This window comes from Alligator mississippiensis, chromosome 16 (genome assembly GCF_030867095.1).
Source record: "Alligator mississippiensis isolate rAllMis1 chromosome 16, rAllMis1, whole genome shotgun sequence".
Classification (NCBI taxonomy): domain Eukaryota; kingdom Metazoa; phylum Chordata; order Crocodylia; family Alligatoridae; genus Alligator; species Alligator mississippiensis.
The window spans coordinates 31,552,942-31,579,616 of NC_081839.1; the positions used below are offsets into that span (position 1 = coordinate 31,552,942).

At 47.3% G+C, this 26,675-nt stretch overlaps 1 protein-coding gene across 1 annotated transcript in view; it reads left to right on the forward strand.

The window, feature by feature from the left end:
* The window catches only part of SIK2 (salt inducible kinase 2), a 93,125-nt gene that overhangs the window by 48,282 nt on the left and 18,168 nt on the right, over positions 1–26,675 (forward strand). The window contains exons 5-9 of the mRNA XM_006271359.4: positions 15,278–15,402; positions 17,476–17,599; positions 19,913–20,133; positions 22,139–22,291; positions 25,159–25,323. Coding sequence (XP_006271421.1) covers positions 15,278–15,402; positions 17,476–17,599; positions 19,913–20,133; positions 22,139–22,291; positions 25,159–25,323 — 788 coding nt within the window. The remainder of the gene's footprint in view (positions 1–15,277; positions 15,403–17,475; positions 17,600–19,912; positions 20,134–22,138; positions 22,292–25,158; positions 25,324–26,675) is intronic.

Here is a 26,675-nt window from a genome sequence, read left to right on the forward strand (position 1 = left end):
AGAAAGTGCAAGTAGACTCTCAGATGGCAGAGAAAGCCACAGAGAGAAACTCTTCTGAGGTATAAATCATGATCACATCCCTTGATTGTTGGGCTTCCTACCTGGCTTTCCGGCAATGGACTGAAAGGCATTGCCGTGATTCCAGGGGTAAGATCAAAATGCATTTTGATGTCCAGTGTTTTCGAGAAGGGTAAAGCTGCAGCTAAGGGTTTTTACAGGTGATCCACAGCAGGTTTGAATTGGAAGTGGGTTCCTTTTGGTTTGATTATGTAAAGAGGGCATCTTGACGGGAAACAGAAAGGGTCAGTGCTGTTCTGTTTGTTTTCATATGAAAGAGTGAAATGTTAACTTCACAAGCACTATAAAAGACTGAAAGCTGAAGAACTTGGAAGGAAAGTGGTTTTTAACCCAACTGCCTTTTTATTTTTTTGATTAATCGCTTGTTTAACTTCAGTGACTGGCTAATTAGCATTTTGGGTGAAGGAGCCCCTTTATTAAAGAGTCCAGCCCCTCCTCCTCTAATTCAGGTGTTGACACTCCCAGTAAGATCCTGCAGCAAAGCCAGGGAAGACCAGACTTGACATCCCTGCTATTTCGAGGGTAAAAACACAGCCAGGAAAATCCCCTAAAACCTCTCAAGCCTCCTTTATTCCAAAAACGGAAAAAGGAACCAGCTCCTTTTTTAATGCGTTGCACTTTTTAAAGGGGGGAGCACAGCATAAAGAACTCCATTCAGAACAGGAGACAGAAGGAAAGATCCTTCAGAGCAATGGTTCACAGGTTTGGTAGATTCAAGGCACCCCTCAGAAAATGCCAGCTCTGAGTTTTTGCTCATTTTTTGACTACGGAAAAATAGTAGAGCAATTCTTATGTTGCAAACAACTCGGAAAGAACTCGGGAACCACAACAGGTCAGAACATTTTGATGCTATGGATTCCTGCTTGAAATCTCTGCGTTTATCTTGTGCACCACATTTGTACACCTAACGTTGTGTTGCACCCCTGGTCACCCTTGAGAGGATCTCAAGGCATGACAGGGTACCACAGCCCCTGATTGAGTGCTCTTGACTGAGGTTTCTTATGGTATAGGCTGCTGGACCCGAGCCGGGAAATTTTCAGCAAGGCTTGTGTCATCTCACCTTCTGTACGGATCGCATCTCCAACTCCTGGATCTTTCATTCCTTCATTGTGATCTCTGCTTGCTTTTCGTTGGAACATTCCCGATTTTCTTTTTTTCCTTTGTAGATTAAAAATATGCAGAACAGTTGGGTAACAGGCAAACAAAAAGGAAGGGCAAGTGGTGTGTTTTAATTTCAGTTAGATGGTGGTTACAGAGCCTGTTCCACGCTGGAAGGGACATCAAACTAGTGGACAATAAATGGTGCAAGAAATGGTGTGAAGAACAAATGCTGTGAACCTGGGAGCAAAGTGACAATGAATCATCTTACCCAGTACGCCTCGTGGCAAGACCCCTGGCTTCTGCAGCATTATAGTGCATCCGGATGGAAAGTCCGCAGCAGCTGAAGATAAATTATACAAATTTAACGTAATATAAAAACTAATAGCAGAGTCCTCACATTAGCCCTTGTGTCATTTGCTTTGAAATCAAGCGCTGTTTATTTTATGCTACTCCTAAATGTTCAGGTTTCCGTATTTTGCAGTGTTTTGTAGTGAGCACGTATAGTTATTGAAGTGGTCCGGAGGTGAAGGAAGATTTTTCAGTAATGCTGCGGGAAAGGTGCAGTTTTGATATGGGGCACAATATGGACTTTTGATCAACTGGAAAGTGAGGCAGGCAGATGGGGGTTATGAGAGAGGTCCATTAGCTGGATGTCACAATTAATTCTCCAGCGTGAAACAGTTAACGGTGTAGAGAATCAGTTTGGCTCATTCCTCCATAAAAATTAATGGAGCGGCTGACAAGATTCTCCGAGAGCGGTCAGTGACGAGCCTCCGAATGGATGCTCGGTATTTTAGGCTGTTCTTTCTCTCCGCTTTGCTCCAGCATCACCCAGCTGAATCCCTGCTAGCGGAGGTGGGAGACGGGTTGTTTCTGACACTTTGAGCTAGACTTGTCATGACCATTGGGTTTACACAGTTGGGTCACATTTTGGAAGGTTTTGTTTGCAGACCTAAAAGCTCAGGTTTTGTGACTGTGACTTGTGATTCCTTTTAGAGGAAAAGTTATTTTGGAGCATGCCTGTTGGCAGGTCCTGCCATTTGGAACTGCAGAAACCTAGGCCCTGCTTCTTACCGGTGACTGAACCGGGTTACAGGAGGATCTCGGCCTGCTGTTCCTTTGATCTTTCCCTCCCTCTCCCATTCAGCCATCCATCACCACCCTGCCATCTCTTTCTGACCCTCTTCGTTTTCCTTTCTTTATGGCAGCTTTCTGTACTATCACTTGCCACGTTCAGCCAGGGATTGTTTTTCAGATTTCCTTCTCGGGGGGCCTCGACTGCCTTGAAGCTGTGCTGCATTCACAGAAGGTCTCCCTTTCATGAATGTCCCTAGCACGGCAGGGAGTCCGGTTCCCCGCTTCCCTGTGCATTCCAGCACAAACACAACAAAGGTTCACAAAAGTACTGTTTCAAAGGCGTCCCGGGAGACCTGTTAGCCAAAGAAAGGTTAGTAACACGAGCTGTTCTGTCGCAGGGAATTTCAAAGCACACGTTCTCCAGGATTCAGAAATAAATCAAAAGCGAGGCTAAGTGGTAAAGTTCGAGCTAATTTCATTATCTCTCCACTTCTGTAGCGATATTACTGTTCTGCACAAATGTTAGTTGCTGTGCTGGCCTCTGTATAAGTAGCCACGCTGGCTGCGAGCTCCGTTCTCCACGTTAATTCATAGGCTGTGATTCTTGCTTGCAGCTCGGTCAGACCCAGGAGGGTCCCTTTGTCCAGCTCGGGTGATAACTCATCAAATGAAGGTCACAGCTTCCAGAAACAGTGCAGCGATTGGTGCCTAAGCAGCTGTGTCGCTTTCTGCAGCCATGGGTGGTAGATTTTATCTGATGCTTTACCTATCGCTGTCTGGTTATCTGGTAGCACAAAGGTCCTTGTCCCCATCTTCCTTTCCTGGTAGTTCACTTGGCTTCTGATGGATGCAGCTGGCAGTGGTGTTCATTCACCAAGCTGCAGACGAGCAAAGGTAGCCAGGCTCCCACCTCCAATTATTAGATCTGCTCCTTCATAAACATACGTTTCTTTATAAACAGCAAATTGAAGCTTTTAACGAGTGTGCAGGGAAGTTCTGCAATGTTGGTGCAAAACAGAATCCAGGTGAGATCCAAACTGAAAAGTCAGTGTCAGGCCTTCCCTCTGCTGGTCGCGCCACCTGTCGAATCCGAACAGGCTTTCAGTTCTGCCGCGGAGGAGCAGAGAAGCAGGTGCCCCGCCGTGCATCAGACCCGGCTTCCTAATGTTGCTGGCTGGCGAGTCTGCTTCTCTCTCCGAGGGCTTTTATTCTGAAGCTTGTACTTTTTTAGAAGCAGACTGCTTCTCAGTCAAGTGCAGAAATATGCATAAAATCGAAGCTTTTACTACTTTAGTAGCAAACTGGTTCTCAGTCAAGTGCAGGAATATGCATAAAATTGCCTTATGCATTTCAGCTCACTAGTGAATAAACTCGGATCCAAAGGAATTGTTCCTGAGAGCGCGTGCTGAAGGACTTGTGAGATTATCACCTTTGCTTCTTAGGCAGAACAGGATGAGAGTTGACCCAGCGTAATTTTTTTTGTAATGGGGAGGGGCTCTATCTTTAAAGCAACTAAAGTGTAATTTTTAGGCAGAACAGAGATCCCAAGGCAATTGTACCAGGCTGTTTTAGTAGGCTCTTATCCTCCAGAAATTGTTTTGAAAGCGCGTGCATCCACCCACAAATTGTATCCTAAACACAAGATCTCACGGTGACTACATAAGTTTTCTGTCTGAGGAGGATGGGGCTAAAGACTATTTTGATCTGCAGACTCCTTCAGATTTTCTGTTGTATTATTTTTAGCATTAACAAGACAAATCCCGGTGGCTCTTTTCAGAGCTGTTGTCTGAGAAAATGAGCTGTATTTTGTTTTGTTTGTTATAGTAGTTGGTTTCTGATGGATCTGCGGAGTTCAGATCGGGCTTCACCAAGGAAATCTTTAGCCTGTGAAAAATAAGTACAGCTGTGAACTAGGCGTGATATCGCTGGAAGGTGTGTGCACTTCCAGCCCAGCAGAGCTCGGATGTAGAGATGATATAGGTGCCATTTACAGAAATCACACCAGCTCGACTGCAGCCCTATTGTGTTCGAACCAGAGCAGGTAGGAGCGGCTGCTATTTTGAAGCAGGGCGCACTGCCGGCTCCTCTTGCTGGTGGACAGTAAAATATGCATTGACGTCAGAACTGGCTGATCAGCATTCAGTTCATGAAGTGGGTCAGGTTTGTTTCTACCACACTCATACCTTTCCTTTATCAGTCCCTCTCTCCTCACAATTATCTCCCTTACTCATATTACCATAATAACAAAAGATCTGTGTGTCTCCACGAAGCCAGGTAGGTTGAATCTAGTTGGTAATTTTAGAAAAGTGGATTAACTTAACCCTGAAGCCATTTGCTCTTCTGCAAGAGGAATTTTTTTTAAAGGTACAAATTAGAGACCACCTCATTGTTGGGTGCACAGCATAAATTACAGTGGTTCTGTCACTCCTGGGAAATAGCTTCCATTTCTCAGCTTGAGAACCAGCTTGAAACCTCGATTTTAAAAGGAAAAAAAAAGAAAAAAGGAAAGAGAATCATTTAAATTATGTAATTGCAAAATTACCTCTTGGAGATTTATGATTTTTTTGAAAGGAGTAAAAAGGTGGAGAAACAAAACGCTAAGAACCCTACAGCCAATATTTGTAGACTGCAAAAACTACAGTTTGTTCAACCAAACACAGGGCCATAAATGATCGTATTTTTAAAGTGCAGATGCTCCAATGAAGACAGCAGCCCTCAGATAGCAAGTCCAGATGCAGATCTTCAAAATACTTAGACTGGGACGTGTCCTATGAAGACTGGGACATGCTTTGCTCTTTAATGTTAGTGTTCTTCAAATCTGATCGATAGATTTGGAATGAGAAATGATGAATAAAGTTTCTAGTACATTAAAAGGAACGCCTTTCATCCGGATGAAGTTTGCAATTTCAGAATAAGAACATAGACGTTGGGGTTGGGGGAAGGTCTAGTTAGTGTTGACAACTAACTCTTTTTAACAAAGCAAACTAATCAAAATAAAAATAAAACGAGAAAACAGCAAAGCAGCCCAGTTAGGCACCTCAAATCCAAGAACGCATGCTGCACCCCATCAAAGTCTTTTTATTCCAAATACAATATCACTGTTAAAAATGAGAGTCCTTAAAAAAAAAAAAAAATTGTTTTACACAAGCGGAAGAAGCAAGTCTGGGAAAATTAAGGAAACCAAGGAGCAACATTTCATTACAGTGATAGAGCCTAACGACTAATGTTGAACTCCCTGCATGGGTAATCATTTTGTCCAACAGTGGGATGTAATTGGATTTGTAAAGATTGGTGCAATTTGCTGGCATATGTATCCCTAAGTATCTGAGAGTCATGGTACATGAAAATGTCCATTTTTGAATTAATAGGTATCTGGCTTTGGCTGTTATCTTTATTGCCAGGGCATGTCATTTTTCAACCTTTCCTTTCCTCATTTTTCAACCTTTCAACATCCAGAAAGATGTCAGTGCTCCTCTTAGAAAAGGGAAGCAACCGAATTGTAGGATAATGGATAAAACACGGAAGGAAGGAAGTGTTTGAACATGTATGGGGCAAATGCTCCAGACACCAGACACAGTCTCCCACAAAACCTATGAAACGGAAACCAACTGGTGGGAGGAGAAGAGGGCAAACCTCAGGAACAGCCTCTAGGAGGGAGGACAGACCAGTCGGTAGCAGGTGAAAGTAGGAGCAAGGGGCAGGGGGAGGAGGTGGCGCAGACTGGCTTCTGCTCTCCCTGCCCGTGTTGGGGCTAGAAGGATGCAGTACCTCCAGCCTGATCTCCTCTGTTGTGGAAGAGGGTGTCTGGTGCTGCTTCACCCAGTCGAAGGGCATCCATCTCGGTGTCGAGCCAGTACAGAAGTTGTCGGTGTCATTGGCCAAATGAGGAGCAGGAAGGTAACACTTTGCCAGGGTCAGGCTCTCCAGGTTTAGCCTCTGCTTGTTCTTGGGGTGCATCTTAAGTAAGCTCATCAACTCTTTGGCTACAAAACAGAAATATTTTTAGAGATTGTAAAGATTGTGACAAAAAATGTCTGTCTTCAATCTTTCTAATACCTGCCCGATCACACTTCATTCTTCATTTGTTCAGATTTGTGTAATAGTAATAAATCTTTCTTCCTTCCTCCAGTGGCTTCTGCACGTTCACACTTACGAAATGTGTCAGTAGTGCAGCTTAGCCATGACTATGAAGGTGCAAAATCCACCTTACGCAGCCCCAGTAACAGGAGAGAAATTTTCATTTGAACGGCCTGTGTCTTTACATGGCTCTGCCCTTATCAAAAAAACCTGGAGGTGCTGAGTGATGTGTTGGCACTGCATATAGGTGCGCTGCGTGGGGAACAACACTATTGTTATATAACCCTAATTTAAATTTTTCAGCACTGTCTGGAGGCCTTTGGCACCAGAGAGGCCAAAATTATATGATTATGACAATGTACCCTGATAACGATCCAGAATTGGAAGAGGGAATATATTGGAGTATAGTGAAACAGTAGCTGTTCAAAATATGCCATTTTCAGGGACTGAGACAGCACCAGGCGTGTTCCCAAAATGGCAAACTGAATATCCACGTCTTATTTATTCTGCAACGTGTAGTCACTCAAACTCTGCCTCTCTGCAAACGTACTTGTGATGCGGTGATGGGACCTTCCCGCGGATGGGACCTGAGCGGGGCCACGATTCTCGGCAACAACCTGGTATCTTTTTGCAGCATTTAAACAAAGCTGGGGGGGGGGGGGGGGTGGGAATCTCAACCGCTCTAACAATTTCAAGATAACTGTGGGGCAAGTTCAGACTTAATGACACCTGCACAGATGGCAACATGCTTGTGAGGGAAGAAATTGCCTCGTGTCTCCTGAAGTCTTGTCAAGGTTGCTAAGCCAGTAATGTGCAAAGAAAAATTGTGTCGACGTGAATTAAAGATTTCACAACACAAGTCTGGCTGTGATAGGAACAAGGTAGGCGATAAAAAGGGAGTGAGGGATTTGGGATGGTTGTTTTTTGTTTGCTTGTTTTTCATTTTAAGGGATTTTCTTTGCCATTTTATCATGACTTGTGTTGGATGTAGGGATCAGAGGAAGGGTAACCGTGTGCTTTCCACTCTGCGACAGGACCTGAGCTGGTCTTGATACTGTCCGTTCGGATGATGAGGATGGACCACAGAAGCAGGGTGCCTTGTCTGGCCAGCTTGCCTGGCTTCCTCCATGTTTCCTGAGCACAGTATTGTCCCGGATCCCGAGGGTGTGCTCTGCCCCTGACCTCTTTGCAGTGTTTCTGAAGGTTTCCCTTCTTTGCGATCGCTCCCCTCCGGTGCGCTTGAGTGGAGCCTCGTGACTGCTCCTCTGAGACGCGGCATCTGGCTTCAGCACCTCCTGTTTTCCAGCGTGACCTCTTCTGCCCGTCTAAATGAGCTTGAGCCCCGGTGCAAACATCCCCTCCATCAGATGTTCTTCGTAACAGGGAACAGCTTTTCTGGAGAAAACATGACTCATTAGCTGACTGGGACAGTTTTTCAGGTCATGGGGCTGGTGCAGTAAAGTGAAGCCTAAGTGCACATCTCTCCTCTACGGTGCCAGCTGCTTCTTCTTGGGTGATGTGGGCTCTGGTATGGAAGGAAAATGACCTTCTGGTAGCAAACCTGCCTAGCCCTACTTGGCCTTGCCAGGCTAAATCACCCCATCCTCTGAGACAGAAGGACTCCCGTCCCCTCTGAGCACCTCAGTCCTTGTCCCAGTCCCAATGCTCCTATGGGTGCTGCCCTCCCAGTTCAGAGTGGGGAGGGCTTGTGATCAGACAGGCCGTCCACGTTTAACAAGCCCCCCTTGGACAGCAGTCGGTGTTCTCCAGAGTGTCTTCAAGACATTCACACCTTGCCAGTCCTTGATAGCCAATTTGTACCAGCCCAGATGTCTGTATAACTTAGTCAGTACACTGTTCATTCCTTCATCTCTAGAAAGAAATAAACCCCTTCATACTAAGTGGGCTGTGGTACAAAAGTAAGTGGAACAACTAAGTCGCACGCACAATTTATATCCAAAAAAGTCTGGCAGTAATTTCCCTAGTCCTGCACAGATAGCTGTCCCTTTGAATATCCTGTGTTAATGGTTGTCACAGAGATGACTGACCATGAGAAAAACCAAAACCTCCCATAGTTGCACAGAGTTTACGGACTGCAAGGACCATTACATGACCCAGGAATTGCTGCATTGAGCCCAGTCATTTTGTGTTGGCTCTAGACTACCTTTTCAGAAAGCTGTCTTATTTTGATTCGGGGATGTCAAGTGAAGGAGACTCCACGGCGCTAATCTCTAGCCTTACAAGATGTTCCTTTTCATCCGTAACCCAGGCAGTTCACGCTGCAGGTCGCAGTTCCCACTTCACTTGCATCCGACCCTTTGCAGTCTCCTCAAGGGCACTCCATTTAGATCTCAAGGCTCCAGCCATCTTGTAGTGAAATCCTTCCACTCCCTCCCCCCGGGTTTCAGATCCCTATAATTCACTGAGATCACGTTAGTGGCTCGGACACCACTTCTGTACCTGCAGCTCTGCTCTCTGAGGAATGCCATCAGTCTCATGCAGCGAGTCTGCAGGAGTAGTAGTATTCCTCAAGTAGTAGTATACCTAAAGCAGAGTAGTATTCATCTAAATGCAAGCTTTTAAGAAACAACTATACCAACAAAGAGCAAGGGCCCTGTCGCCTTGAGCCTTCTGAAGAATGGTGAATGAGTCTGCTGCTTCCTTGGCCGGTGGAGCATTGCAGAGACTTCAGGTTTTTGGAGGAGAATTGGTATGTTACTACAGAAATAGATGTATTCATATTATTTGTATTGTTATTACTGAATATGTGTTGGGGCTTTCCAGAATGAAGATATCCTCTTCTGAAAAGCTAGCCATCTGAAGAGCTGAGCAATGTCACAAAAGCATTTGGGATGCATATCTTTCTCCCCTCTCAAATAAAAATGGCTAACCCTCAACTGTTGCTTGGACTTATCCAGTGTTAAATGGGTAACTGTTTGGAGGCATATAGCAGGGAGTGGATTTGAAAGAAGGAAGTGGGGACTGACCTTAATGAAAGGAGAGCATCCCAGTGACGGGGACCGTAGGGTACAATGCACACAGACGACTCGTTCGTGAACACCACCTGTTCATGCTTCCCCTGGATCTGCCTTTTATCTGTCTGCGTCTAGCTGTCAGAGGATATATGTTGGGTACCATAAGTTAGGAATGGGGGAAGCTTGACTGCTGTGCCGGGATGGCTCTGTTTTTCGGTTATCATTAACACAAGCCACCGCATGGACATCTCCTAGGGCTGAAGTATTTTTTTTAAACATGTTAAGCACGTGGTGTTCAAGAGCAGAGCATTTGCAGGTGTTTTTCACAGAGGAATAATCCTCTCTGAGACTTTCCTGTCTTTTAAAAATATAGCTGGTGCTGCAATAATTATCATGTCAGGATTGTGCCTCATCTTGGTGTTGTAGCCTGCTTAGGCAAATTTCACACCTACGTAATGACTTCCTGGTGGCTGTGACATGGGGTTGCGAAGTCTCCAGCCACAAATTGAAGAGCGGGGATGTTCTGCAAAGCTACGTCCGCGCTGCAAAGTTAACCGAGCAGTTGTTCACACGGTTCGGGCCACCCTGAAGGTGGGAACCAGGCCCTGGGTCTTCAGTGTTTTATCTCCACATGCCGATGAGCACCTGGGGGCACGTCCTCTGACTCCAAGTGCTAAAACATTCGAGGGGACTTTTCCAGTCTGCTGTGTCCGTAGCAGATAACTTGTCTGCCCATCCCGGGGATTTGTGGGGGTGGCTTTGGAGGACTGTCAGCATGGAAGGATTTAGCATGTGCAAGGTGGCAGGGCTCCAGCCCGAGTAACAGCAGAGCCCATCTCTAACCTGCACCCCTGTACGATGAGCTGTCCTACCCTTCAGGCCCCGAGGTCAGAGTTTGGTTTAGGCGTGGTGCTATTTCAGGGAGGTGGAAAGGTCACGTGGAGCTGCCTTCTTTGCTGCTGCTGAGGATTCGTTCCTGTATCTAGCTTCCCACGAGCCAGCCTCAAAGGCCCTGCCAGCCATAGTTGGTCTTATCATGACAGCACATTGAGACATCCCTACAATGTGTGCGTCTCTCTCTCTCTCTTTGCCGGCTGGCTAGGTTATGTAAAAGAAGGCAGTTTGTCAGGTGCGTGGAACTGATAAATGCAAGGGGACTGTTGGACCGTATTGTCACAGCTGAGCAAAGGCCCGTGTTTTTAAAAGGAAGCAGGAGTTGGGTAGTTCCCCTTTGGTCCTCGTGTTTTGGAGTCATCGCTGCAGTGTTCCCAGAGCACATCGTGTGGATCAGGGCGGGGGACAGAGAGGTCACGCCACTCTTAATGAAATGCTGCATACGTGTGAGGGCGGCGGAGCAGAGCGCCTGTTCGTATTGCTGGGTGCTGTGCTTGGGAACGTCCCCACAAGGGTTCGGGGCAGACCCTTGCTGGCTTCTGCTGGCTGCTTGAGATGCTCTGCCACTGACTGAATGTGTGACCTTGGGCGAGTCAGTTTGCCTCCTTGTCCTAGTCTCCTCTCCTGTAAAATAGGGCTAATACTTAACATCACAACATCCCTATAGGATAGGCAAGTGCCATACTAAATGCTCTGAGGTCTATGGAAGGAAGACACAGCTATAGCAGGTGCAGTCATCTTAAACATCATGTGGCAATGGGTGAGGTCAGTTTAGAGGTTCACGTCGTGTCTCTGTGTCCGGAGCCCACAGGGTTAGCAGGAGCCTTGGAAAAAAGAGTGGGGTGAAGCAAGGAAGGAATGACGTGGCTGGTGTTTCTGCAGTGTGACTGACCTACCAGCTCCACTTTTCTGCCTGAACCCAGATGGGCCACGGAACGGGGTCCTATGAGAAAGTCAGCCTGTGGGCTGAGTCCCCATTGAATAGCCTGCTTAATGGGTTGGGTATTGACTGAAAGTTTGCATTGCCTCAAACCATATATTTTCTACTGCAAAGATTTCCATGCTGTGGCCTGTAGGCTCAACTGGCAGCGTGACACCGGCTCTCCTTTGTTCCTAGCTAGCACATTTCATTAAAGACAGCTAAAACTGCACTGAATATTTTTCCTGCTATTACTTTTCACATAAGCGGTTGCTATAGATCCATGCTGGTGCTATGTAGTTGGAAATGAGAGGGGAGCCAGTCTCCCTACTAGGACGTACTGTAGTTCATGCTGGGAAAAGGCTTGAGACCACCTGCGTCTTAAAGGATCCTGCTGAAGTTCTCCGTGACCGACCAGCCAAGACTTCATTCCATCAGCGCCTGGCTCTGGAGCGTTTAATTAAAGAGAGCACCACCGATTAACAGAGCACAGCCCAACGAGGCAGTGAAAAACGAGAAGTTGTAGCCTTTTGTTAAGGAAGGTCACCCACCACGAGTGTAAATGGATAATAAAGCTTGATTCCAGCTCTGGGTATGTGGCACTCCAGAGCCAGGACAGGTTAGCTTTACCTAGCCCTTTGGTTCCTTTTTGTTGAGGGTTAGATTGCATTTTCCTTTAATTAAAATAACCCAGCGTTGCTTTGATTGCAACTTTGAGGCTCTTTCCTTTTGTAGCACACGTCATGTGAGGCAAGGTCCGAGTCCTTTGCAGCTGTAATACAGGGTACACAAATAGAGCAAAATGAAGCAGTATCAGTGGTGCCTGTACAATGTCTACTAATCACAGTGTTTATCAGCGCAACTATCTGCTGATCAGTGCCACATGGTATTCACATGCCTATGAGGTATTCAGTGGTTGATAGGGCTAAATCAGCAGCCTGATTACTGTATATCAACACTCTTGACTTTCACAAGATCCCCCAAGTCGCACCAGAGAACAGTGAAATGTTAGGAGCTCAGCTAGTTAGGAGAGTAAAGCATTACCATCTGAAAAAATCACAAGCTGCAAGCTCACACAGGACAACTTGGTTATTCTGTAGAAAAGCTGGCAGGTCCCCACTTAGAGAAGCAGCTAACTCAGAGATAGGCTGATGCTGAGCACAAATGATATTCAGGTGAAGATGCACGTTACACTTGGACCATGCGAACTGTGGAATATGAAGCCGAGTTAAAGTTGGAACGTGCTGTGGGCAGTCACGTGTTAAGGTTAATACCTTTTCTTGCGTGCACTGCTCTGACTTGCCCCAAGAAGGCTGGTGTGCAGGGGTGTAGCTAGGAGCCAAGGTGTCTGGGCTCCATCCCTGCTCTGGGTTGGGGAGGGGGGCATGGGGAGGCACAAGTAACTGAGGTTAAGTGAACTTTTCTGTGGCATTTGCCCAGTTCTAAATGAAAGACGCAGCCCCCTCTGAGGAAAACTGAGGGCTGGTTCTGGGTTGGCAGGGGTCGTTGGTGGGCTCCCTGCAACACAGCCATCTCCCCCCACCCCAGGACAGAGATGTGGAGGTTTGCAGAGAGAAGGCACTGCCATGCCTCTGCCTCCCAGCTCTATTCCTGCCACTGCATCCCTGCTTCCTGGCACTGGCAAGGCCCTGTCTGGGCAGTAATTTTCAAGGGGGGTGGGAAATTCATCCACAGAGCAGGGGGGGCATTCGCTGGTATGCTGGAGGACTGCAAATTGTTTGTTTTATCTCTATGAAGCAGACCAAAGTTACCCTAATGCAAGCTGGGTAGCACAAAGTTAACCCCCACCTGAAGTTGCAGAACCTAGAGATGCTCAGAAAGCATGTAGCACAAGTTAATGAGCTTCAGCGTGCAGATGCTCCAGTTCATAGATTCATAGATGTTAGGGTCGGAAGGGACCTCAATAGATCATCGAGTCCAACCCCCTGCATAAGCAGGAAAGAGTGCTGGGTCTAGATGACCCCAGCTAGATGCTCATCTAACCTCCTCTTGAAGACCCCCAGGGTAGGGGAGAGCACCACCTCCCTTGGGAGCCCGTTCCAGACCTTGGCCACTCGAACTGTGAAGAAGTTCTTCCTAATGTCCAGTCTAAATCTAATGTGTAACTCCTCTCTGCAAAGCATGGGAGTTTGTGAGGCATAGACTGTGCATGGCCTGTAATGCAGCCTGACCCAGGAAATAAATACAGCTAATTAGTTTGAAAAAGTTAAATCTGGGGCTTGAAGGGTTTAAAGTGAAGGATACAACTGGTTCCACCCAAGCACCTCTTTCACCTCAGTGAGTGCTTTCTTCTGCCTCTCTGAGTATTAGCAGTGTTTTTTGCCTTTAGGTAATAGGCAAGACTGTCTGTGGCCCTGTTAAGGGAGGCTAAACAATTCAGACCCTTGACGCTCCAAGCACCTAAGGGAGACATCCTGGCCCCATAGAAGGCAAAGGCAAAACAGTGGAGCAGCAAAGAGTGAACAGATGCATTTATATAAACACAGTGCTGCAATGTGTTTTTAAAAAATGTATTAATATCTAATTAACAGCACTGCGTGGATCAGCACTGAGTAGGTTTGTGGAACTGAGAGTGTTCAGAAGCAAAATCTGAATGCATTCAGGCAGGGGCAAATATTGAGGAGAAAGCCCAGGTGTATGTAAGAATTGCAAATGGAAGAGAGCAAGAACGGTGGCAGGAAGGCAGAGGAACTGAGCAGTAGATCAGAGCGGGGCGATGCAGAAGTTTAGGGGCAGAGCAGGGAACCAGGTGTGGAAGGGAAGAGAGCCACAGCAGAACCCAGAGTTGGCAACCCCACCCCACGTGTGGTAGCTTTGCTTTGTGTGTCTCTGAGAACAGGTGCACTTTATCCCTGCAGCCCTGCCTTGGATGTCAGTGAGTAATCCAGATGAGGATCCGGATGTCCCCGATGATACCAGTATAGATAAGCTGATGGCACACAACTGCTCTTGTAAGCTCTAAGTTAACAACTATGCAAAAGCAACTTTCTAGGGACATCCTCAAAGTCCAGATTGGCATCAGAGCCTGAAAGCAATACCAATGCCTTAGGGACTGCCCAGGATGTTTCTGTGCTTCCTGTTAGACTAGGGGTCATGTGCTGCCGAGAAAGATCAGAGAGGGAAATGCCAGCGTTTTTGCCCATTCATTTACTTCCAGTGCCCAGCAGGGATTTGAGGAAGTCAGTTAAGCCTGTGTCCTTGGAGAGCCGTAGAGCAGGACTTCTGTGTCCTAGCTACTACTGTGTGTGCTCAGCCGGGGCGCTTCCCCTCTGCTGGACGATGAACCCTTGGAAGCAGGGACTGCCACTTACTCTGTGCATGTTCAGTGTCTGGCTCAAGGGGACCCCTGTAATAAAAACAATATTATAGTCAGCCTTCCTGCTTGTTAGAGGTGCTTCTCAGTTTGTTTTCCATGACTTTACCATCACATTTCTCTTTTTTTTAAAACTCCACGTGCTGAAAGGGAGCAGCAGGAGATGATGTAGAACCTGGAATCTTTTGTAGCATTGTAATGATTACATTTGAATTCTTTCCTCACCTGTTGCAGAGCTCCCTTTAGCACCAGCGGGTCCTAGGCAGATCGGCTTCTTTCCTAGGACGGTGCCTTTCCCAGACTTGCTGCTTTTGGCAGTTCCTTCTCCCCACCCCCAACATTGATGCCATCACTGTCAATATTTGTCATGTACCCAGGGTGTGCCCGGGGCTTAATGAGAGCCTGGGGAAAGACCAGGAAATCACAGGGTCGGCCCTGAGTCTCCATAGGTGAGCTCCCAGGGAGTACATCCACCGAGCAGGCAAAGACTGCAACTCACTCGTGTTATTAGTGGTTGTTTTTACAAATCCGAATGTGCTCAAATAGTAGAAGTTGTATTTCCAGAGAGGCTTGGAGGAGGTTTCATCAGGGGGTTGTCCGTGTCGCAGTAGCTGTAAGGTTTAGCATCTTGCACACATTGAGAGGAACAGTGAGCATATCTGGCAGGAGCTGCAGTGAGAGCATTTCAAATTGAGCCTTCTATGAAAGAAAGTCAACCTTCAGAGTCTGGGCAAATCAACACCAGGGCATTGATGGATGGTGGTTTAAAATGTGCCAGAGTTAAAAACAACCTCTGATTTATATACATTTGTTTCCCTACAGATTTTGGGTTTGGAAACTTCTATAAAAGCGGGGAGCCTCTGACCACCTGGTGTGGAAGCCCACCCTATGCAGCCCCGGAGGTCTTCGAAGGGCAGCAATACGAGGGACCCCAGCTGGATATCTGGGTATCTTGACTTAGTTACTTTTTCACAAGGTTAAAATCACCTTTTAGACCCTGCTAACATCAGAGTCAATCCTGAATTTCTTTTAGGCCACAGACGGTCTGATCTTCTGTAGCTTTATTTCTCTAAACAAAGTCACAAAACGACCAGGTGGCACTACGGTTTTGCAGCCCGAAACCTTGCTTTGCAAAGTCGCTTTGAATTCTAGGTAAGCCCTGAGGTCACGCTGCAGGTACACACAAAGTCACTACAGGAGAGAATGTAGTTGCCTAGAAAGCTGCCCCTGTCTCTCTTCTTGGTCTGAGCAGTGATTCCTTCTCCCCTAAGAGTTTGAATACAGTTAAGGATTTAAATTCTTGACAGGGCTGCAGGAACGGTCTGAGTCAGTAGCATGAGGGGAAGAGAATGAGCCTTGTGCAGGGGAACTGCAGCAGATGCATGCTCTTGATCAGTGATTGCCTTTCCCTGCATGCTGCTTGCATAGAAGAGGACAGAGAAAGCAACTCAAATCTCATGAAGTAAAATAGTCATTATCACAATGCACCAAAGAGGTCCTTGCATTCTTCATGGCCCTATCAGACCTAATGCCTTTCACTCTTCATTTGTTTCTCATTGTTTTTTTGGTGTCCTGGTACTTTATGATGATGGTCCTGAGGCAGCCAGAGATACGGTGCCATTTGGCAGGCTCTGTTTTGGCACCAGGATTGCAGTGCTGTATTTATCGGAGAGACGCAGACTGATATCAGTCAGTGCTCAGTTTGCAAGCAGGGCAATGCAGAGAAGTTCACCTTGCAGCTGTTCAGCTAAAAAGGTCCATTTTGTTTTCACCAAAAGATGCTGTCCCCAGCCATGCTCTTTTAGAAGGACTAAAGGTTGCAACCCTGCTGGACCCATTAACCTGTGACTCAAATGTGAACCTGTTTACATGCTCCTTGGCCATGCTCAAGGGTAAGAAGAACAGGGGCCCTGTTTGAATATGAGAAGTGAATTGCAGAATTTTGGTAAACATTTTGCTAAACTTTTTTTAAGATCCCCAAACGCGAACAGAATCCTCTTACAAACGATGAAAACCACAAGCATGTTTGCTTTCTAAGACAAAACCGCCAAAAAGCAGTTTTCTCTCCCCCCACCTCGCCCTGCACCAGGACTCGAGTTCGGGATTCTGCATTTCTCCCATGACAGCTGATGGGGGCTGACGTCATAGCTCGAGGAACCGGTGCTCAGAAAGTTCTGAGCTTGCAGAGGAACCCACAGTCCTCAGTGCAGACCTCAGCAAATGCATAGGGAAGGAAATGGATTTACCCTTAAAATCTCGGTACGCTTGCAAAATTAGAGCGTGCTGAGAATCTTTGCCTCTTTCCCTTGACACCCAGTGCAGTGGCTCCCTGTACCAGCTCATGGCATGAACTCCTGGCTGGATACTTCATCTGGGGTGGCACTGTAGTTGATTTTGGCAAATCTTGCAGGAGTTTTCGCTTGCATTGCCAATTCTCACACACACGCTCAGAAATGGTTCTGGCGGGTGGACACGTTATGTAATCCCTCTAATGAGCCTTCCACACAGCCAGACTCGCTAGTTGAGTATCTCATTGCCATCATAGTTTTCGCTAACCCCAGGAGGAGGATTTCCCTCAAGCTTTTGCAAATCAGTGGGCATAGAGAAATTGAGGGTTCTGGATTTGGGATGGCTGTGACTCCTATTATTTGAACAGCATTCAAATGAAGCCAAGAGTGTCTCAGTCTCGCTTGAAGTTGGGGCTCACTCTTCAGGTGCCTTTCAGTCATGTGCGTGGAGTTTTCTGCTAGCAGCTGGAGCTTCTGGCCCATTACATGCCCCAGCTTTGCCTGCTTATCAGCACAAGGTACTGGAAGCCTAGTCATGGGGGTTAACTGTTCCTTGTGCCTAGGGACTTTGGGAAATACAATTCCTTTATTTTCTTTGAAGCTCCTGTTTTCTGCAGCGTGTAGAAGAAGCTAATGTTTCCTGTGGCAGAGTTTGCCTAGAGAGTCTCGCAGAGAGTAATGCGCATATGTATTTTGGAAGGTGAAAGTGGGAACGCTCTCTTTTTCTTCCAGAGCATGGGTGTAGTTCTGTACGTCCTAGTTTGTGGAGCATTGCCTTTCGATGGACCTACCCTCCCCATTCTGAGGCAGCGAGTTCTGGAAGGAAGATTCAGGATCCCTTATTTCATGTCAGAAGGTAACAAATCTGTCCTTATGCTTTGGGGATTCAAAGTCCTGGAGATGTCTCTCCATGTGTCCCGCAAAGACCTGCAGATGGGAGGCAAGGCAGCTGGTATTGGCAGCTGGCAGTGTTCTTGGTCTGCCCTGCTGAGTACCAAGTGTCACCTTGTCTCCTGAGTTGGAGGCAGAAAACTCTGAGCTAGTGGCTGACACTGATGCTTCTCAGCGGGGTAGATTAGCCCATGCAGAGATGTGAGCTGTCATGGCTAGATGTCCTCCAGAACCCAAGTTAACATGGGTGGCTCTGCTACACTGCACACGTATCCCGAGTCGGTTGGGAGTGACGGAAAAGATCGTAGATCTAGTGGAATGGCCCCTTCCCTACCGCTGATGAGAAACAGAACCGTGTTCCCAAATTCAAGCAGCGATTCTTTCTCATTTTTCCAAGGTATAAACATTTATTTTAGTCTGGAAAGAGAATGTGATGGAAACAAAATGGCCATCGGCACAATGCAGATTGGCTTTGCTCTGTTTTGCTTTGATTGCATCTGTTCAGCACAAGCAAAGAGAAAGGGGAAAAAATTCACAAGCAGTTTGTATGACAGATTACCGCAGTCAGATCTCCAGCATTCCAGCGTGTTACTCGGAGACCTTGAGATCTCTGCCTTGTCTGATGGGCCCAGCTGTGCTGCATCTCCATTCTCCCTTGCTTCTGATCACAGGCAAGCAGGAGGCAATAATACAGGCATTGGCCTGCAGGCTGGGACCCCCTTAGACCCTTCTATGTTAAAGGGATCCTGAACCTTACACTTTTTTTTAATTTTCCAATTTTTTTAAAAAGTCCCATTTCCCTTTAAATCCAGGGTGTCATGAACTCTTTAATCCTCTTTGAAAACATATGTTAGTCTTTCTTTCCCCTTGATAGTGAATGGCCTTTGGTACGAGCCCAAGAACAGCCACACGAGACATACCCAAGGCCCTTCCCTTTAGCCTTCCCCTGTCTCTTGCTTCATGGTCCATGCTCTGCTTTCTCAAGATGCATCCAGAGTGCACTCACTACAGAGATTGCAACTAGTGTTAACCTCTTCAAACCACCTGCAGACAACCAGGCTTGAGCGCAGGCAGGCTAGCCTAGAAGCTCAGAGCTCTTTGTGGGCTGACTGCCCTGGTATTCACCCAGCTGCTTGGGCTGGTTTTGCAGCCTGCACCGAGCTCTGTGCTGGTGCGGCTGCACACCCAGCAGTACCTGACCTAGCTGGCTTAAAGCTAGCTGGGGCTTGTCTACACGGGCTGCTGTTGCTTCTGAGATTGCAGTGCAGATGCACTCTGGGTTTCACTTCCAGCTCAGCTGTTACTGCTGAAACCAGTTTGCAAGGAGTGGGAAGGGTTGTGAGCCGTTAGCACAGCGCTAAAACCCACTGAGGTAAACACAGGAATAAATAGCCGAAAACGTACGCGGGGCTGACCCTGCCTGCCACTGAGGAAGTCCGTTTGTAGCGACAGCGCTGGAGGCACGAAGTGCACCGCTGCAAGCGTGGCTGTTGAGTTTGAAGCTTAATGCACTGTGTTCTCATTACATAAAACTGCAGCCCCAGCTAATGCTACCCTCCTCTTCTGAGCCCTGAAAGATGTTGCAGCTTTAAACCAGGGTTTTCAGTCCTGCCCAGCACTTCGGGGTGTCAGAGAGCAAGAGCAGCCATGTGTGTTGAGAGTCAGTTTTGCAGCCAAAACTTAGAGTGTCTCCATGGGTTTTGAGTGAAAGCTCAGACTCCAAGCCAGTGCCTACACTGATGCTCAGCTACAGAAGCAGCTTAATCCTTTAAATTTGTGCCTCTGGGGTATGATTTAAAAGGAAGTCCAGTATTCCAACCCCAGTTCATGGCTTTGGGTTAATTATTTCAACCCTCCTGCAGCATTTTTTCCAGCTGGCAGGGGTGGAAGGATGGGTCCTGCCCTGTGTTGCAGAGGTTTGGTGAGGCATCATCCCTTAAGGTTGGCACTGCATTTAGAATATAGCAAGTGGCTTCTCAGGGTATTAAGTACTAATGGGACTTTTGGACAGGAGCTGCCTAGGAGTAATGGCCCCACTCACCAACTGGCTCATTTGAAAGGAGTTGATCTTGTTTTTGCTGCACATCCAAGGCCTGGGCTTGAACGATGATTTTAACTTTCAGGAAACTTATTGACAGCAGACACCAGGTAAAAGGAAGGCAGCTTCCTGTTGTTGTTGCTGCCTCAGTAAGTGTCAGATGAGTTGTGTTTGCAGCACAACCCTGTGCTGATGGGGGAGCGGCCTGTTCCTGTCTTAACCCTATTTTTATCCCAACAGAATGCGAGCACCTGATTAGGAGGATGCTGGTCCTAGACCCATCCAAGAGGCTGACAATTGCTCAGATTAAGGAGCACAAGTGGATGCTAATAGAAGTTCCTGTGCAGAGACCCATTCTCTATCCGCAAGGACAGGAGAACGAGCCTTCCATTGGAGAGTATAATGAGCAGGTTTTGCGGCTGATGCACAGCCTTGGAATAGACCAGCAGAAAACGATTGAGGTAAAATCGGCTTCCAGAAAGACTTAACCCCAGGGGGAGCTCGTTCCTGTTTTGCTAGTCTAGGTGTGGCCCGAGTTCCCTTGTAATCGTCTTCCCTACACTTGCGACCAAGTCAGACTGCTGGTGTGTCTCTGCACAGACCTTCACCAGGGCTGGCACAAGTCACAGGAGTTTTTGCCCCAGATCCTGAAAAATGTAAGCTTTCTGAAATGTGCAGCAGCTGCTCTATCTGGATCCAGCCCCCAGTTCTTTGTGACTGACAAATGGAAGAGATCAGAGCAGTTTTTCGGGAGTCCCTCGTAGGGAATGTTTCCAGTAATGAGAGTGTTTGGCTCATGCTAGGTGTGCTGTGGGCAGATGTTGTGCAGTTCTCCCTCAAACAGCTTTATCAGTCCTCCTCAGTCCTGACCTTCAGGCCCAGGCTCCCCCCATGCAAATTCTGCCAGTTGTAGCAGAAAGCGCATAGATCATATAAAAATGGGGGATGGGAAGAAGCGGCCTAACTTTTACTAGTGTTAGGAGTCTGAATTGGAACCCAGCTCAATGCATTCATTCTGTATGTCCCAGAGCCTCCATTCCTGCACGCGGATCTTTTAGTTTATTAGGGGTTTGTTTTTAATTGAATTAATATGCGATTCCAGATATTTGGTATTGGGTCATATGGCAATGTATGGAGGAGCGAGCAGAACTACTTTGCAGTGAGCTACGCTACATTTAAATCTGCACTCCATTTAAAATGGCTAGTGGGAGGCAGACAGCGTGCAGCTTACAAGTACCCCTTTTATAAGGATCTTCATGCCAGCAAGGTTGATTCTTAGCCAGACACTGTGCTCCGTTAGATTCAAAGTGTGGTGTTGGGGAAATCATCGCCTGTCAAATGGAGAGGGGCAAACTCAGAAGTCAGAGTAGCTTGGTTTTCAGCTTCTGAAAGGATGGAGCGTGCATTTCAGAAAAGTCAAAGGGAGCATAAAAGCAGCAAGCAATTGCCAGTGTCTCTCTTGGATTCCAAATCGTGCCTCTGCCCAGAAATAAAAGCTGAAAGGCTCCCTATGGAGTCAGTGCCATCATTTCCTTCAGAACGGGTGGTATTTTTAGCCCGTGTGGAGGCTGCAGGTTTTTTAAGTTTCCTGCCGCAAAAGGCTTGTGTCTCAGCACACCAGGACTTAGTGCTCCATTGCCCCGGGGGTGTGGAAGGGGCGCTCTTCATGGAGGAGCCCTAGAATGTGGTCCCTACTGAGATGAGCAGACACTAAGTATCGTGGCAAGGAGGAGCGCAGGCTCCACACTGATAGGGAAGGCCACCCTAAAGCTCAGAGCCACCAAATGTACAGACTGCAAAGTCCTAAGCTGGACCTCCAGCGGCACTCTGGCCTGACCCTGGAAAAACTGTGGAGCTTCAGGGCACAGTGTCTGCCCTAAAGCTGCTCACTTCCTGGCCTGCCCTTTCTGCATTGAGGTTGTGCCTTAACCAGATATGCAGGCCTCAAGCATAAGTAGTTTGTCTGCAGTCTGCAAGCCAGTACTCAGGAGGGCTTTACTTAAGAAAATAAGCATTATAATGTGGATATCTTTAATGCAAACTATATGGTCAGATATAGATGCAGAAGGTAACTCCCACAGCTTGGGAACTTTGAAAGCAACCTCAAGGCCCAACTCTGAATATCTATGCAGATGTCCCCACAGCAAGCTCCCACATGCAGCTGCAACTACTTGGTCTTGTCAACTTATAAGGGCCATTGAGTCTTAAGAGGCTGATGCTCTCTTTGCCTGGCGCTTGGCTTGGAACTTCATCTCCTCCAGTTGATCACTGTGGTGCTTGCTTGCAGCCCTGTCACCTTTCAAGTGTTTTGTTTTGATTTTGCTGAAGTGCAGTTTCCACCTACTTCCTTATTTTGTGGTTTTGGAGCCTGGATGTTCAAGGCCTCCCCCCCAGCTTCCCCCCTAGGAACAAGTGAAATGCACATGACATTGCCTGCATTCAAACCTTTGCACTTCTCTTTTTCAGTCACTGCAGAACAAGAGTTATAACCATTTTGCTGCTATCTATTACCTGTTAGTGGAGAGACTCAAGTCGCATCGGAGCAGCTTCCCCGTGGAGCAGAGGGTCGATGCTCGCCAGCGTCGGCCCAGCACCATTGCTGAACAAACAGTCGCCAAGGTAACTGCTCGTTTCAGGCCAAGGAGGGGCTGAGGACCGGACAGGATGCTCTGGTCTAGTGAGGTCTCAGTCCTTGGTATCTCCGTGCAGAGGAACCTTTGTCCTTCCTGGGATCCCTAATCCCAAGCATTTGCTGCACGTCGTGTATGTCTCTCTTGAGAGCCATCTTGAGATAGGCCAGTTATCTGTCTGATCTTGTGAGAATTGATCTTATTGTTGGCGGGAACCTCAAATCAGTGTGACACTAGGGTCTTTATTGTCACTCCATATAAACAATGAGATGACAGCCCTTTGGAAAGTGGCTGGTCCCCCGATGGCTGGCATTGTGGGACCAGCCACCTTTCTGGTTCATTTTGGTCTGGGGTCGCTGGGACATCAGATCAAGTCAGAACTACTCTGTGCAGGGAATTGCCCTGGTTTCATGACCTGAGCTCCCAAGTTGAGCTGCCTTCCTTGCTAAAAGGAGCCTGCTTTCTCCCTTGGAGTAGGGAGCACAGCAAAGGCTATGATACTGATCCCAGAGCTGTTTTGGACTGAGAAGCTATCCAGTAGATGAGATCAGACAACAGGGAGCGTGAAGTTCTAGTCTTGCTATTTGGGCATGAGTCACAATCATGGTCTCTGGGACCAGGCTGGGGAAACCAGAGTGGGGAAGGCTCATCCTGGGCAAGGGAATTGGGATGAGTCAGGCGTGGACTAGCTTTGCTTACTGGCGCTCAGCCTACTAGGAGGATGTCGTTTAGCCTCAGATTGATTGGGCATGGGAAGCTTCAAACTTAACTTCTGTTTCTTCACTTGCATGTGCTTATCTACCCCCAAGACTCTGGACACAACTTTTCAGGTGCACCTGGTACTAGGAAAGCCATAAACATGTGAGAGGGTATTCACAGTTTTGAAAGAGAAGGTTTGCACGTTGGAGGATTTGGCGTGCTCTGCTCAGAGTAAACAGGCACATTTTTTACAGGGGGTTGCAATGAGATGAGGTCCAATTACCCATCGACTCTGTGCAGCACTATTAAATGCAGGTGTTGTGCGGGGTCTTAGAAATGAGCCAAGACTTGCCCCACCCCTCTTCTCAGTCTCCTTTAGAGCACAGTGGGGAGAAGTAAAGTGTCAGGAGGTGCCCAAGACAAATCATTAGGGCCGAGCTGTCTAGTTTTATATCGTGTTACACATAAGGCATTGTTTCCTTGTGGTATCTGAGCTCCAGGTAATCAGACCATACTGCCTTCAGACACGTGGTGCCTCGGGGGTGCCCGTGCTTGTTGCTAAATACATGGTGTTTCTGTTGAGACCAGCGCTGGGTTCTCCTGAGACACAGCAAGTGTCTAATTTCTCTAGGGATCCCTCAGCACAGCTGGCTGAACCTACTGGAGATGGTTCCCCAGAGGTCTGCAAGCTCCTCTGTGCAAGTAGACTCCTTGTGGCGAATAACTAATGATTGAAGACGCAGGTGTCGCATGCTCTTTATCAGCATACCCCTGGGAACTAGGTGCTCGCTCCTATGCAGCTGACCCCTCCAGTGCCTCCACTCCAAAGCTGCCTGCTCTCTATCTGTTGCGTTCACTTGCAGAACTGATGGAATCTGTGCAGGCTCCGGAGCACTTCTTTTTTTGCCGCTCCGTCACTCACACTTTCTTCCCTGGTGATTTCCTCCAAGACAAACAGGTAGCATCCAGTTTGTCCTGCCTTGTTTCAGTCAGTCCCTTAGAGTTGCTTTTACATTTCTGTCCTCCTTTTCATTAAGGTGCAGAGATACTGCGCTGCCTCTGATTTCCATTAATGCACAACTGGCAACGTGAAAGACTTAACCTCATTAATTGAATTGGCCTAAGATGAGTTGTAGATTGTAATAGCATCAAATACATATTCTTTCACGTTCCTGGTTCCTCCCACATGCTGAGTGCTGTTGCATTTAGAGGTGCTTGAGTCTAGTGGCTCTCGGTATTTCTTTCATTCCGGCTGCTTTTCCAGAAGGCAGAGTGGCTCTGGTTTGGATTGCAGGACATTTTGCTTGGTTTGGATTCCCTGAAGTGGAAGGCATTAAACTGCATCAGGTCTGAAAGCACCAGTCTGGCATATGATTGCCCAAAGGAACATACCCGTATGCCAGTTGGCAGTTTGAAGGAGACGGCTGAGACACAAATGACATTAGGTGTGTCTGCACTAGAAACTTTGCCACCACTTGCCTACTGAGCCTGCCTCTTGTTCAGCTGTAGAGCTAGGAACCTGGTGTAGGCAAATCTGTGTCCAGCTTTTGTGCTACCATGCTTATGGTAAAATAGTGACTGGAGTGCTGTCTGCACTACAGCTCCCATCAGTCTTCCCCAGCCTTTCAGTCTGCAATTAATATTTATTGAGTTTTCCAAATGTCTCATGTGGCTTCTTGGCCCAAGATGTGCGATTGCACCACATCACCCATGCCTGTGTTACACCATCCTATGACTCGCCCTTAGACTGTGGCAGAGCCACCTCTGCTCGCTGTCCCCAAGGGACAATGGAAGAATTTTGCCCCTTTTTATTCCTTTGTGCAGCACAAATGTCTGGTGTTCATCATTCTACAGCTACTTGCTTTAACGAGCTCAAAAGACTATATGAATGAGGCATTTCTCTGGGAAGAATAGATTATACCCCCTACCTAGGAGCTGGGCTGTGCCTTTAGTGCACATGACCTCAGTATGCCAGTGGCCTTGAAGAAAGGTCGCTCAAACAGTGTGCATCTCCCTTTATCCAACACAGAACTTGACTAGGGTCAACTAGAGTCAGAGGAGCCCTGGTCATGGGTGTTTGAGGTGTTTTGCAATGATCTGTGTTTCCTTTTTTCTTAGTTTCCACTTAATTCCATTTGGTTTTGTTCTCTCTTGTAGGCACAAGCTGTGGTGGCTTCCGTGAACCTGCGTTCACAGAATGTACGGCTGCTGAGGTCTCCGGGTCTGCCCTCAACCTCTGCTGCAGAAGTCTTCTCCTTCCCCCCATCCAGCTGCCAGGCGGAGTCAGCCTTCATGGAGGAAGAGAGAGTTGATACACCAAAGGTACGTCTTGGAGTTATGAGTCCTTTTCTGCACGTGGGTGCACGCAACAAACTGCCATAAGGCAAGCAAAGCTAAAGTGCGTTGGCTGGTCTGTGGGAAATGCAGGAGGAGGTTGATCAGCTTCCGTCGAGGAGTCGGCTTCCTCCTGTTTCTGTACACTTCAGGCAGCTATCACAGAGTAACCAATGCTCTGTAACTCACCTCGTAGTAACTTGTGTGTCCAAGCCCTCGGTCTCTGAAATTATAGGGATATTGGTGCTGTTCATGTTGGGACTGCCTAGCACATTTGGTATTAGAAATACCTGCAGCCTCACATGAATTAATTAGAAGCCTGCTTCCTTTGCATTTGGGGTATGTCACCTTCATAATGGAAAATGCTTTTGAGCTAGAGCTGGGTTCTCACTCTGTCAGCTTCAGTGGATTAACTGTAATTCATACTGGCTCTTTACAGGGGAGGTCCCAGCTGGCCTTGTCTGGTGCATGCTCTTATCCCACAGGAACTAGGAGGTGGCTTAGCCATCAAAGCAGAGCTTTCTGTAGAGAGCTCGATGACCCAAGAAGTCCCTTTTAGTCCTGTGTTCCAGGCTACAAGCCTGCTCTGTGTTCAGTTGTATTTTCATGTCAGAGGAAATATGCTTTATTAACCTCACCGCTGCTTGTAACATCATCCTGGGGCGCAAGGTGAGAAGAGACAGGCCTAATGAATACAGTGCAACTTGTAGACTTGATACAGTCTGGGGGGAGACTGGTTAGTGGGGAAAGGGCAGGTAAGGCTACACATGGCCAAAGAATTCTTTCCACCTACCTCCCCGGATCACGGCATGTCTGTTCTGCGAGGTAGACATTGCACACACACCCATATTGCACGTGGAGAGGTGAGCGATGGGTAAAAAAGGAATAGATGCTCACGCCTGCGGTAGCTATACTTATCACCTGCTTATTTACCTGGCTCCCATGGGTCTCATTCAGACTTTCCAAACACGCTGTGCTGCTGTTTAGGAAAACAAATCCGTCTACCACGCAGGTGTTCCCTACTTCTCAAACGCACGCTGTTCTTCAGTCTTCTTTGTGCTGAGACTGCACAGGTGATATATATATTTATGTTCAAAACAGTAGACAGATGAGGAGAGAAGGCCATATGGAACCTTAAGCATTAGCTTGTATTACTAGCTAAATGTATTTAGGATTTTGTTCTTCTCCTTGGCTTATTATGAATTATAGGAAAATGGGCAGACATAAGCACGATAGCGTATGTATGTGATATTTTTTTTTCTTTTAGTTCTTTTCTCGATGGATAAATAGCCTGCAGGACCTTCAGGCTGTCAGAAAATATTAGAACAGCAGCGTCTCAA